This window comes from Patella vulgata, chromosome 2 (genome assembly GCF_932274485.2).
Source record: "Patella vulgata chromosome 2, xgPatVulg1.2, whole genome shotgun sequence".
NCBI classification, from domain to species: domain Eukaryota; kingdom Metazoa; phylum Mollusca; class Gastropoda; family Patellidae; genus Patella; species Patella vulgata.
In genome coordinates, this window is record NC_065880.2 from 715488 (window position 1) to 729803 (window position 14316).

The window sequence follows — 14316 nt, forward strand, 5'->3', positions numbered from 1 at the left end:
GGTGGCGTTAGTCTACCACTTCCGGTTTCGGAGTTAGACCCCCGAGAGAAGCCGGGTATCCTGCTAGTATCTAATAAAACCACACTGTTCATCAGAGGTGGTTTAACACTACCGATATATAATAAAACAACATCGTCTTCTCAGTTCAGGACATAGATAAAAGATAATGATTAAATTATATAAATATTACACACACAACAAAAACACATTTACAATCTTTCTCGCAATAAATATTGGCATAAGTGTAATATTAATCAGTAATTTTATGCCATAGCTCCTGTTAATAGTACTTTTAGCTAGTCGAATCTTCAGAGCTCCCATTAAAATTTTTTTATATTTTTTATGAAATTTGAAATATAAATGTTGATATCCCAAATTTGTCGATTGGGGTCAATTTTTGCACGGGCAGTTCGTGATTATAGGGGTTTGGATGGCTGAATGGTTAGCGTGCGCGCGCTGTATCATAAAGTCTGTCATTGAGTCGACTGGCGTGGTTTCGAATCCCCGGTTGTACGTGACAAAGAGTATGGTCGTCTGTCGAGTGGACGTTAAACCCCATCTCTCTCTCTCTCTCTTCTCTCTCTCTCTCTCTTCTCTCTCTGGATTATAGTTTAACGTTAGAGTTCATAATTTTTATTCGATTTCGATTAGCTTTCATTACTCAACAATCGCAGATGAGTTTGGTAAATTGGTAAATTGGACTGCATTTTTTGTTAAATGGGCCTTCCCCTTTACGCAAATAATAGTTGGTTTGATCCTTGAAGCTTGGATGATACCATAGGCGTAGGAAAAATTCGACGACCTTTTTTTTCTATTAACGTTTCGAGAAAAAATATAACTAACTTATTTCTATGAGATCCACACTGCCCGAAAAGTATTTTCTCGTCTTTTTCTTGTCCACTGCATGCCCGAAAATATGCCCGAAGCTCTCTTATGATAGGTATGCCCGAAAAAACGGTATTGATTTCGGGAAATTTTCTCTTATGCCCCCCTGAATTAGTTTGAGCTTCACGCCTATGGATGATACCGCGGACCATATGTTGACCCACAAGAGGCCACAATTATTGTCCAATTTCTATTCTTAATATGTAGGCCTATGATAGTTTATACGATCTTGGATAAATTCTATATTGGCCCCTGCCTTAATGTACAACTAAGCCTGTTCGGTTACTACACTGTAACAAAACAAATCCGTGAAAAAAACATAAAAAAAATCCGGAAACAAAAATTACCAGGAAAATTTTATGCGTATATGTTTTTTCTGTAATTTACAGAAATTCCTTCAATTAACATAAATTCTATTTTCAAATACAGAAAAACCAAAATCCTGATAATTTTTGTTTCCTGCACTGTAACAAAAAAAAAACCGTGAAAAAACGTAAAAACTCCGGAAACAAAAATTACCAGGAACATTTTATCCGTATTTATGTTTCCTTTGATTTACAGAAACTCCTTCAATTAACATAAATTCTATTTTCAAACACGGAAATAAAAATCCTGGTAATTTTTGTTTCCCGAGCATGAAATTGAATTAACCAATGACTTTATACGCGTGTGTGAAATAGCTTTATTTAACGTCCGCTTCCGCCGAAGTAATATCGCAGACAATCTTTATTCGCAACCTTTTTCCGTTATTAGAAGAATACTGAATATCTTATTCGAGAGCAAGGTATCTCAAACCGCTGTTCGTCAGTAAGGCTTTCAGGTATATATGTAAACTCTGCCATATAGAGACAAACCGGCTTACACTAACCAATCGGTTATACTACCTGGATTTAAGCGTGCTTGATCACCAGATAATACAACCTATACATACGGAGCGTTAAAACATATTTTTATACATTTATGAAAATACTTACAATCTGATGAATAACAATACACTTTATAGATTTTATAATTATGGAAATTGGTTATACATGACATGTAATATACCAAAGTTTACAAAATATAATTCCTCATATTATGGTTAATAAATTGAAATGAATACTATAACATGATAATTATTAGGAATAATTATATATGTATACGATTACTTATCGTTGCATTTGCAAACAGAAATGATCCGTAATTCATGGTCAATCCACCGTTTATCCCGTAAAACAGAATTAAGTCCATTATAGAATAGAATAAAACATTTTATCCCTAATTTTCACGGAAATTCATGGTCAATCCACTGTTTATTCCGTAAAATAACAGAATTAGTCCATAATAGACGGGAATAAAATATTTTATCCCTAATTTCACCGAAAATTCCTGTTAAATACTGAATATTCCATAGAAATACATAAAACACGTAATTTGAAGAAATAGTTTACACTTTTAACACAATTTCACCCAAAAAAGCCATCGATTAACAGAAAAAAAGTGTTAAACTGCGGAATTCGACCACATAAACAATGGATATTTTTTACAGTGAGTCGCTGTGGCTCATTGAGAAAGACGCATTGGCTCGCTAACCCTTATTTTATCCCGGTGTTGGCCGAGAAGTTCATCAGGATTTCTGATGTGGTTTCCCCCCCTTCTCAGTGGTGCCGGACAGAGCGACTGACGGGACAGCATATAGTCATCCTGATGGGACGAAAAACCGAGGTCCCGTGTATACATTGGCGTGCCTGTAAAATATCCCTTGGCAGTTGGAATCCGTTATAAGAGTAGACAGTAGTGCCACTGTCCGGGAAAAATCTCCCTCTTAGTAGGCCTACACTGTATGGCGTACGCCCTTCTTCATGAGCCGGAACACGACAGTAGGACGTTAAAGTTTATTTTATTTAATTTCTGTTGTAATGAATTGGGAACGTGCCCGCTCCCCACTATTTTACATGTATAGGCCCCTATATTATCCTGATTCAAGGTAATATATGTTATGTAATTTGTAATATTTTGTGGTAGTATATTTTCGTTTAGATAACCTGGATACATTATTATGTGAAAGTTGAGCAATGATATTAATAATAGGCTACATTGAATTTAAAAATTTAGGCCTAATATTCAGCCAGTGATCAGACAGTCTTCTCTTGAATTAACTTTAATCTGTAGCTAACGGATAGCCTAATGAAATTGACATTTCAGCAACAGAAATCTAACGGAGAGTTAACCGGTCCCTTGCCTTTAAATAGTCTTAACAAACATAGGCCTATGTATGGTGTGTATATGTATAAAATAATTACTATTTTAATATATGTTGGGTATAGGTCTATATTTAAACATAGCCGTAAAGAAATTATGTGCTGTGCAGTAGAGATTTTAGTTTATTTTCGAAGGAATCCGTCAGTAGGCCTACCCCCCCCACCCACTAACACCGTGACTCTACTTTATTTTAGCACAATTCGAGAATAACACCAACATGATAACAAATAAAAAAATCAGTGATTTTCTAGATTGGAAGTGGGCTACATTTTAAGAAATGGCTGACTGTTCAGCAGTAACATTTCGTACAACAAAAAATAGCACATGACGTCATTGTTTTTAACGCTCTAATTAAATGACGTCATTTAGCAGACGACCGTCGTCAGGTGACTTAATTCAGCAGACGACAGCCAACAAGAGACGTCATTTAGCAGAAGCATGTGGTCAAGACAAGTCGTCTTTCAGTTGCATTTTATATGATTTTATATACGTCCACACGGTAATGTATTGCTGTCCGTCGTCCACAATTTCTTGTGAACACCATTTATTGTCTGATCAGTTTGAATTTATATTAATCTTGTTTACATTAACGGGACGAAGAAGCCTATTTATTTACGTCTACTCTACAGTTATTTATGGTCCGTGTTTCACTTTGTTGAACTTCGTGAAGGAATAAAGATTAAAGTTATCATCCGATCTGTATTAAATTTATATTAATATTTTTTAAATTAGTAAAACGAAGAATCCTATTGAATTTCAAAAGTTCTGGCCCTTTCACTTTGTTGAACCTTGTGAACGCTCTAACGACAGAGATTTTCGTTTGATCTGTGTAGGAAATTAATATCAGTATCTTTTAAATTCTCCCATTACCTACAAAAGAATAAATATGTGACAGCCCTTGTTCATCGACTGCCCGGACGATTTAGCTGCAGAGGGTGTATGTTTCGTTGCGTAGCAAACTATCTAAGTATCTTTGTCTTTTGAAAACTGAAAAGGACTTGCACACGCACGAACTTTGTATTCAGTACATACATAGGTATATCTATATCACTTGAGTTGATAGTGTCTTGTCAGTGCGGTTACCATCTGGGTTTTTGATTCTAAACGTTAACATGGGGCAGAACTAGAAGCCAAACAAATTCTAATGGTTTCTGATGTTGCTCTTAATCCGATTTTAGAGTATGTTTTAATTACAGAGTATTACAGACGCAAAAGAAAATATGCGACAACCCGTGTTGACGGCTCCGACGACTGTGCTGGTGTGTATGTATGTTTCCTTGTCTGGCAACCTATCTTTGTTCTGTACTTACTAATATATATGTTTCTATTACAGATACGGATGATACATATGATCACTTACTAATAGATGAAGAAAGCAAAGGGATGACAATTCCAGGTATGTCATTACGTTTTAGCCATTTTAATTAATAATTAAAGAAATGGCAAGTAATTTTCTAGTTGAAGTGTTTTTAAGCCAGGGTTGTATATCTTTCACATGTTGTGACAAACCATGGTCAAGGGTTATAAATATAATTAAAATAACTCAGGTGTATATCCTACTCGAAATTACCCCACCTGTACGTTCAGAGAACAAAGATAACCTAGTTTAAAGATGGCCAGGGTTTTTAACCACCATCAGAACGATATATATGAACAGGTAATCAACTAGTATGAATATTATATAATTTCAGATGATGTTAAATATAGTCAGACATCTATACAAAACAATATGGCCACCACCATCACATCAACAACTCCATTATTAAACCAACCATTTGTTACACAAGATGTAAAAACAACTAACTATAATAAAACAACCGACAACAATAAAATGGACAAGAGATCAATACGTAGAACTTGTCGATATGGTACACTTGATGATGTCAAAACTTTAATACATCAAAATATCGATTTAAATATTCCTGTCGGTATTCATAATCATAATTTGACACCAGTATTTTATTGTGTGATGTCTGACAAACAGTCGTTAGATAAGATACAGTTACTCTTCTCTGCCGGTGCCATGTTAGATGTTAAGACTTGTTATGGTAATAGTTTATTACACTGGGCGTGTTGGTTGGGTACAATAGACTGTGTAAAATATTTATTGGAACAAGGACTTGATACAAATGATAGGAATGATGGTAATAAGACACCAGTATTTTATTGTGTGATGTCTAACAAACAGCCGTTAGATAAGATACAGTTACTCTTCTCTGCCGGTGCCATGTTACATGTTAAGGATCGTTATGGTGATAGTTTATTACACTGTGCGTGTGGGTATGGTACAATAGACTGTGTAAAATATTTATTGGAACAAGGACTTGATACAAATGATAGGAATGATTATAATATGACACCAGTATTTGATTGTGTGATGTCTAACAAACAGCCGTTAGATAAGATACAGTTACTCTTCGCTGCTGGTGCCATGTTACATGTTAAGAGTGATAAAGGTAGTTTATTAGACTGCGCTCGACGGTGGGGTAGAAAAGAATGTGAATCATATTTACGTGAATTAGGCCTTGATGAATAGAATATAAATGTCAAGTGTCGTGATTATGGTAGTTTATTAGACTGGACTCGTCGGTGGCGTAAATCAAAATGTGTATCATATTTATGTTAAATAGGCCTTGATAAATAGAATATAAATAATCATACAACATCTTTATTTTACTTGTTAATAATTCTGTTAGAACTAAATGATGAAGATGTTTTATTTTGATGTAAATTTTTAAATTTTGTTATAAACCATTTTCTGTCAATCAACAACATTCTGTACACAGACTGGCTACCTGTCAGCCATTAAAACTAGTAACACGTCATTACAAGTTTTTACAACGTCATTGGTTATTACGTCACAAGTCAATAGGTCACGTTAAATCTATTTATAAACAAATTGAAAGTAGTATTACCAGGTTGAATAACATGAATAGAAAATCAACTGATGTGATGTTTTGGTGGTCATCAAAGTCAACTTTAACCCAATATTGTTTTAAATAACAACACAATGAATTATATTAACCAAGAGATATGATTGGAGATGAATAGAATAATATTTGAAATGATGTTGAAAGAATATATTTACTATAGAAGGTAAGAAAAATTGATTTATTTTTCATTTTATAAATTGACATCCACTTTTCTCATGTCAGACTCGGGGTTAAATGATTAAAGCCTATTTGATTTCTAGAATATATCTCTCCAGATTTCTTTGTTTATATTTGTTGTTGTTTACCAGTAATCACATGGAACTTGATTCTGTCTATCTTGACATAGACTCGTTATTTACGATTTTATTTAGAAATATTTTTTTTTGAATGAAGTGATACGGCAGACAAGTTTTAAATTCTGGTTTAAGGGGAGATTTACTATATTACTTAGAAATATTTGTAAATTGTTTTTATTGAGTGATGGATAAGGCAGACAAATTTAAGGGGAGATAAATCAAAATAGAGTTATCCTTTGTGGATGATATAGAAATAGGATTTAATCCATTTGACCAACTGGAGAATTTCTAATAATTTAACCTTAAAATACAATAAATACAGTTACATTGATAGTTGTTATGTGTAAAAACACTACAAAATATATCTAAAAAATTGGAATAATGTTATAAATTGTATAAACAATACCTAGATAAGTTTTTAGCGTCTTGTAAATATTGTCTCCATTATCTATAAAAGAAAACGTATGTTTTGTTTATGTTTTTCAGAGCTGCTGTATTCGAACATAAACCGTCATTAAAAGTTGTTTGTGATTATTTGATACTTGATTGTGTCAAGAGATATCCACTAGAAAACTGTCCACTGTGTAAAAAACATGTTTTAGCTGAAGATCCTGAGGTAATGGTTTTTATATTTTGTCTAATAACCAAAGAATATCAATTCCCTAACAACAAACTTGACAAAGACTGTATACTATTAATAATGGTTTAATCTAGGATGCAGCCGTTTATTATAAACTAGTTGAAAAAAACAACTATTAAATCTAAAACTTTAAGTCAGAACAATTAGATAATGTGTGAAAAATATTTTATTTCAGAATCAATTTGAAAGGTCGTAAAAATCAGATAGAGAGAGTTTATTGTGGTCATCTGTTTCATAATGGTTGTTTAGATACGTACATGAAAACACCTTCATTTATAGGTAAGTATTTATAATACTGCTGGAAGTCATGGCGACCGTCTTCATTACCTCAATTGGTGAAGAAAACTAAAACTTTACACCTGCTTAAATGATATGTTTATTAAGTGTTACTTGTGTCTTCTATTCGTTTTGTTTAATTTTTAAATTTGCTCGATATTCAAACCACGGATCTCACTTTAGATAGTTGACTGAAAATTAAAAGTGTATTCTGTTATTTGACTGAGTCAGAAACGCAAGGCTCCATATTGTATAATTGTCGTGCACGTAATAGAACCCTTGAAAGACAGTTGGAATGTCGTGGAAGACTAGATGGGAATGTCGCTGTCTGAGTAAACTTTCCCTCATAGTACACTGTATGACGTATGTCGATCTTCATTAGTCCTGTAGAAGCAGAAAAGTAGGACGTTAAACCCCATTTCATGTTATATCACTTAATCTACATTTAAAATAAATAGTAACACATAATATAAGATTATGTTTGGGTTTTTTTTCAGGAGGTAAAAAATGTCCTTCCTGTGATAAACGAATGAAAAATGGAAAGTGTCAGCTGAAGTAATGGAGAATAGATGTGCACATAAACAAGCTAAACAAAGAGAACTAGAAGAAGTTGTAGATTTCTTTAAAAAATTTAAATAATTTAAAATATACCTCTACTTTTGTAGATAAACATACCAAATATGTATATTCCACAATCTTGGCTTCAAATTTACAAAAATATTTATTTACATTGTATTCAATGTCTGACATTTGAGATATTGAGGAATCCTTTACAAACTACAATATTGTAAAAATTGAATCTCTGGAAGGCGTGTCAGTATAAAAATATTCTGTTGAGTATTTTACAAAGATATGATAAATTAAAAACGTGTCAATATTCGGAATCTTCTACAGATGATATAAATGGGGTATGATCAAAATATATTGTAATATATAGAATCCGGTCTTTTATATAGGCCTATTGTAATATTTGATATAAAACTTACAAGTTCTACTTACTTGTTAGCCTCCATCTTGTGTCACGTCCATCTTAGCACCGACCTCTCAGATTGTTACATATATTTCTATTTGATCATTGTTAACACTAGTATTTCATCTTGGTTGTTATAATAATTATGTTTTATAACCAGAGTCCAGCTATGTGGTTTTTACTGCGAGAACTTCGCTTTTCCACATTAAACAGTGGATTCTTTTTCCCACAGGGTTTTTTTTCAATCCGCTGCGATGGCATCAAACAGCTGGATCTCCTATTTTAACTTGTTTTAATTATGACAAAGTGAGAAGATGACCAGCCCTCTCTTCTCTTCTCACGACAGCGATGTTAAAACTGTGTTTTAAAGTGACTTTTAGATATACAAGAACTTTTTATTATTTAGTGTTTTTACCTATTTTCTATATATTACTCATTCAGATGTAAATAACTTAATTAAATCAACCTGTCCATAATATCGTGCAATAAACAACAACAACGCCCTAAGGGCAGATAACTGTTCGTTGTATTAATATGTAACCAAGAGATAAAACCGAAACTTTTTAACAACTACCGTATATTCACAACCTTTTAACTAATTAGAAAGGTGAGAATCGTGGTCGTGATGGAACTTGGTCATACATGTTAATGTTACAAATGTCATCATTAATCGGCAGAATATGCCGCCATTATCACCGGGTTAACCAATGTGCGACGTCAAGGACGTTAAGGGTTTGTGAACGTTATCTCCCATATTTAATATATTATAGAATGATTTACTAACTGTATTTTATTGTTATTCATGTCATGACATAACCTTGAAATAAAGGAACGGGCATATTGAACGTATTATTAGTCTTAGTCGTTAGACATTGAAGGAGGAAAACAACAGAATATAAGACGCCAGCTCGGAGATCCTGACAAGTCCAGCTATTTGGCTATCCCACTCTCCCATCCCCACATTTATTTTATAGTAGACATCGATACGGACAGGGTGTCGATAACCTTACAATATAAGATTTAGATAAAGAGCTGATAGTTCTTGCTATAATAGTTCTTGTTGCTTATGGTGGGCCTATAGGAGGCGTGATTCAAGCTCCTGTCTGTTTTAAAAATATTTTTTATCATTTTTATACTCATCTCATAAATTATAAATATTATTTATTAGTTAATAAACAATGTAATATTGTTTTTAAATCATTTATATATAATGAAAAATCAACATCCATATGTATACATATTGGTGTGCACGTAGAAAACCCATTGACATTTGGAAATCGAGAAAGAGGTTCATGGAAAGGCCACTGTCTGGGTAAAATTCTCCTATCTCACATTGTCCATAAAACCATAGAAATAAACATTACAATATGTTTTTTTGCTAACTGTCAGCAGTCTTTTTACACGCTTGCCACTGTGTTCACGACTAGACGTGGGTTTTTCATACAATCCAATCTACTTGTCAGCCAAAAAGGTGAAGATCAGGCTTGGTATTTTCATTATATAACTGGTTTTCTAGTTTAGATAACGCTGGTACGAAATATTTTGCCTTGGTTTACTTATCAGTAGGCCACGGGTTTGATTTTTATGGAAGGGAACAGTGTCTAGTCATTCGGGTGGGACAAAAAACGCTGCTGTCCGGACAGAACAGTGAACCGGTAAACCTGATTTCACTTGAATTGGGCCAGGGCTTGGATTTTATTTTAATTATCTGGATTATTATAGGAAATACGTCCACATAACAGCCATGTCTTGACAGCTTCTGATCCGAAAGCAAAACATTAATAATGTTAAACAAATTTGACATGGTTGCCTTCAACCTCTATCCTGTTCGGAAAAGAAGGTTGACTCGGGAACAGAATGTCCCAAAACTGAATATTTATAGGATTCGTCACCCTTTTATACCAGATGTGGAACAAAATCATTCAAAACCACAGCCTCTAACTGTGGGACGGAAGGTTATGGAATGCCGAGTATCGATTTTGTCCTCCAATGACTTCAATACTTCATAGTAAATTCGAAAGAGAATCTGTTAGAACATCGTTGTAGGACGCAGGGCCTGGCAAGGACAGAGCCTAGTGTTGTAGGACGCAGGGCCTGGCAAGGACAGGGTCTAGTGTTGTAGGACGCAGGGCCTGGCAAGGACAGTGTCTAGTGGTGTAGGCCGCAGGACCTGGCAAGGACAGGGTCTAGTGGTGTAGGACGCAGGGCCTGGTTATCTAGCTGTTTGGATGGGACAAAAAATCGAGATTCCGTGTACAAATAGGCAGACACGTAAAAGAACCCTTGACAGTTGAAATTCGAAATAAGAGTAGACTGTAGCCTCTTATACCACACTGTAAGGTGTAAACTGGTCTTCATTATTCCAGATATTAAACCCCATTTCTTTAAGCAGCAATCGAGTCACAAGATTTATGACAAATGGGGGGGGGGGGGTAACTCTAAACGGTAAGGTCATGCAACGCTGAATATGGATAGGATTCGTCCTCTGATGACCCCAGGGCGGTTGGATGGTCAAACACTTCCAGTTGCATGGTTTCGATACCCCACATGCACGTAAGTAAGGTTACCTCTCACTGATAAAGACCCATACTGGCAAACAAATTATTGATATGAAATTGGACCACATGTTAGTCCCGAAATGTCATGGTTTAAACCCTGTTTATCTTTCTTCCTCGTGCATAGGGGTACGGCCAGGGGGTGGGTGGGGCAAAATGACTTTTCGGGCAGACAAGTAAAGTAAACACAGAAATTATTATTAAATCTAGGCGGCAAACAAAAGTGCCCGAACTCTAATAACACACTAATTTGACACCAAATAATTACACCTCTAACTGCATGCTGGCCACAAACGGTGCCATCTTTAGTTTATTTTATCGCTGATAGATGGCCCTGGGATAGCCTGGTACAGAATCAACATGTCAGCCCCCCAGTGGAAGTAGGCGAGTTTGACTTTCCGACTGGCAAAGTGCTATATCAGTTTAGTAAAATGTTTGTTCCAGAACATGTAGAAATAGTAGTCAGTATTTTTCAAAGAATAAGAAATAAACGTGGCCACAATGCACACAGTAGTGACCCTATACATGCCATATATTTGTTGCCGGTATGCACCAAGATGCAAGCTCGAAACATATTCTTCCAGGTGTAGTAGAACAACGTGTGTGAAAAGCAAGGTCTTCCCCTGGGGGTCACGGTGGCTTGGTTGGCAAGACGCTGACTCGCTAGCCTGGAGGCCGTGTGTTCAATCCCTGCATTGGCATAGAAAGTTCATCCAGATTTTCCGGCCTGGTTCCCTCTTGTCAGTGATGCAGGATGGAGGGCCTGACAAGGAAAGCTGTCTAGTCGTTCGGATGGGACGAATAACCGAGGTCTCGTGTACATATTGGCGTGCACGTAAAAGATCAGTTGGCAGTTGGAATTCGATATAAGTGTAGGCCGTAGTGCTGCCGTCCGGGCAAAATTTCCCTCATAGCACACTGTATGGCGTATGCGCGTCTTCATTAGCCCAGTTAGGAGCAGAGCAGTAGGACGTTAAACCCCATTTCATTTCATGTCTTCCTCTGTTGCGATGGGACATCCAGCTGCTCTACTATGACTGTCATAAGCATAGAGATAAGATAGGTGGAGGCTATTGCTGGCCTGGTATATGCCTTGCTTGTGGGACAGAGAAAATCCCTTTGTTGTAGTTTCTCCTCAAGTTCAGACAATCAGACATTAGTAATGTTAGTGCAATATGTCTTCTGTTTGGATTGGCCAAACATCCGCACACTGCTAAAAGTTGATAAAATTGTTGATAAAATTCACAGCATGTCAATGTTACATCTGAGCACGACAAGTATTTTCCACGTTTGTCTTCAATTCCTTCCATTTTGTGCATAGTTGCATCAGATGTGTGTCCCTACCGCCACCCAGGGCTGCATGGTGGCATCAGATGTGTGTCCCTATCACCACCCAGAGCTGCATGGTGACCCCCCCCCCCTCTACCTAAACTCCCAATTTAGGAACCATAATTGAAAAACGGGTATTGGATATGTCTAATAATGTGAAAATACATGTCTGGTTGGAATTTGACATTTCTGGTAAAAGAACAAATTGCTCTATGCAAGAAAGGGTTAAAACTATAGCTTCTATTCACAACGTTGTCGGAAAAGGGGACGAGGAAAGTCACGCAACGCTGACCGACAGACAGGGTGACGACTATATACGCCTGGGCGGTCGCTGGGCCCTCGCCTCAAGTCCTAGAATGGTAGCCACCCCAATATAAAAATTGCTTCCGCCGGCCCTGTAGAACACAGATCCTATTTCTATTTATAGTTCAAATTTCTTTTATTAGTCTCCGAGACATTTTAAATAAACCACATTATTTTTAAAATACTCGTATTGTTTAGGAAACTTGATGCGAGGTTTGCACTGAATTATGAGGAGATATCACATTGTATGGCGTATACCCGTCTTCATTAGTCCATTTTGAGCAGAACGGGAGTTTAAAAATCCTATTTCATTTCATTTCCATCAATTTTAAAATGTCTATAATTTGACATTTGTGTTGATTGGTGAATCAATGAAAAATACCATATTAAAGCAATGGTTATATAAATATGTTTTTATTGTATTTTTTCTATTGTATTTTTTCCAGTTTACAGTGGCGGATCTTGGATCTTGGATCTTTCCGTGTAGCCCCCCCCCCCCCCAGCCCCTAAGAAAGATTGGAAAATTGGACTGCCCAAAACGCGTTTTTCGTTTTCCTGCTACTCCAGCACGTGAATACAGCAACTTCAATGTGGTCCAATATAGCCTAACTTAGGTGGCTGACCTGAATTCCTAACAGCTAAATGTTTAGTCCACGGGCCAAGGCCGGCCTCACCGAGAAATCAAGGGATGAATAAACTACTAGACTGCTAAATTTCAGAAGCCTCCTATGTTGCATTTTCAAAATCGAGTTAGGGTAGGCTCAATGCGCACACAAAAACTTCTAAGCTAGCTAGCTTTAATGACTCGAAGATCTTTATTTCACTAAATCCACAGAAGCAAAAGTTATGAAAATGTCAAATTTCATTAACTACTATGTTGATTATCGATTTAAAACATGTTGCAAATTTCACTCGGATTCGAGGCGAGGTTCATGGGTTCAATAAACACAGGGTACGCCCACGCTGCATCAAAAATTACCCAAACCAGCCGCCATTTTGGATTTTGACTGCCATATTGGATCATCCGTTTGATCACAATGAGTCCATTGACCAACAACGACATATAACACATGGGTTATTTTCATCAACAATGTTTATAAAACCCAATTTCAGAATACAAATGAGTCCGTCATTGCTTGCCGCCATCTTTTGGTAACGACGGTGACTCAGTGAGTAAGACATTGGCTCATTAATCTGGACGTCCCGTGTTCAATCCCTGCGTTGGCCAAGAAAGTTCAATAGGATTTTCCTTCAAAAGTTATGCTCCTTTTCCGACAACCTTGTGAAAACAACATAGACTATAGCTTTTAATAGATCTTTTTGAAATTCGGTGTGGGTTTAACATCCACTCGACACAAACCATTTCGGGACTAACATGTGGTTCAATTTATATCAATAACTCATTTGTGCTGATAATAGATCTTTATCAGTGGGAGGAAGTGGGAGACCCGGAGAAAACCCACGACATTGAACAGGTGGGGAATCGAAACCATGCCTCTTGACGCGTTTGACCATCCAACCATCCTGGGGTCATCAGAGAACGAAACCTATCCATATTCAGCATTGTCCGACCTTACCTTTTAGAGTTATTCAGCCTTTGTCATAAATCTTGCTAACATGGCAGCTGTTGAAAGAAATGGGGTTTAATGTCCTACTTATCTGCAGCCTACTCTTATTTCAAATTCCAACTGTCAAGGGTTATTTTATATATACTGAAGTCCAAAAGAAAGTATACACACTAAAAATATGACTAAATTTGTTTAAATCAAAAAAATGTGATAAAACTACACTGAACATGTCTGGTGCTTCCAAACTCAATATTTCTAAGCAAATAAAAGGCAAAACAAATGAACATTGTACCAAAATACCGCACACAATGGAAAAACGA

The 14316-nt window shown here is 36.1% G+C and overlaps 1 protein-coding gene across 8 annotated transcripts in view; it reads left to right on the forward strand.

Moving 5' to 3' along the window:
- LOC126811616 (uncharacterized) overlaps positions 1-14316 on the forward strand; it is a 316159-nt gene that overhangs the window by 123635 nt on the left and 178208 nt on the right. For 3 of the 8 annotated variants that reach the window (XM_056098999.1, XM_056099000.1, XM_056099001.1), the window contains 5 exons: positions 4460-4522; positions 4818-6222; positions 6842-6971; positions 7171-7274; positions 7769-9432. The exons of the other annotated variants lie outside the window; for them this stretch is intronic. In XM_056098999.1, coding sequence (XP_055954974.1) covers positions 4460-4522; positions 4818-5662 — 908 coding nt within the window. In that variant the 3' untranslated portion in view covers positions 5663-6222; positions 6842-6971; positions 7171-7274; positions 7769-9432. Of the gene's footprint in view, positions 1-4459; positions 4523-4817; positions 6223-6841; positions 6972-7170; positions 7275-7768; positions 9433-14316 lie in introns of those variants that run through there. 8 annotated transcript variants of the gene reach the window in all.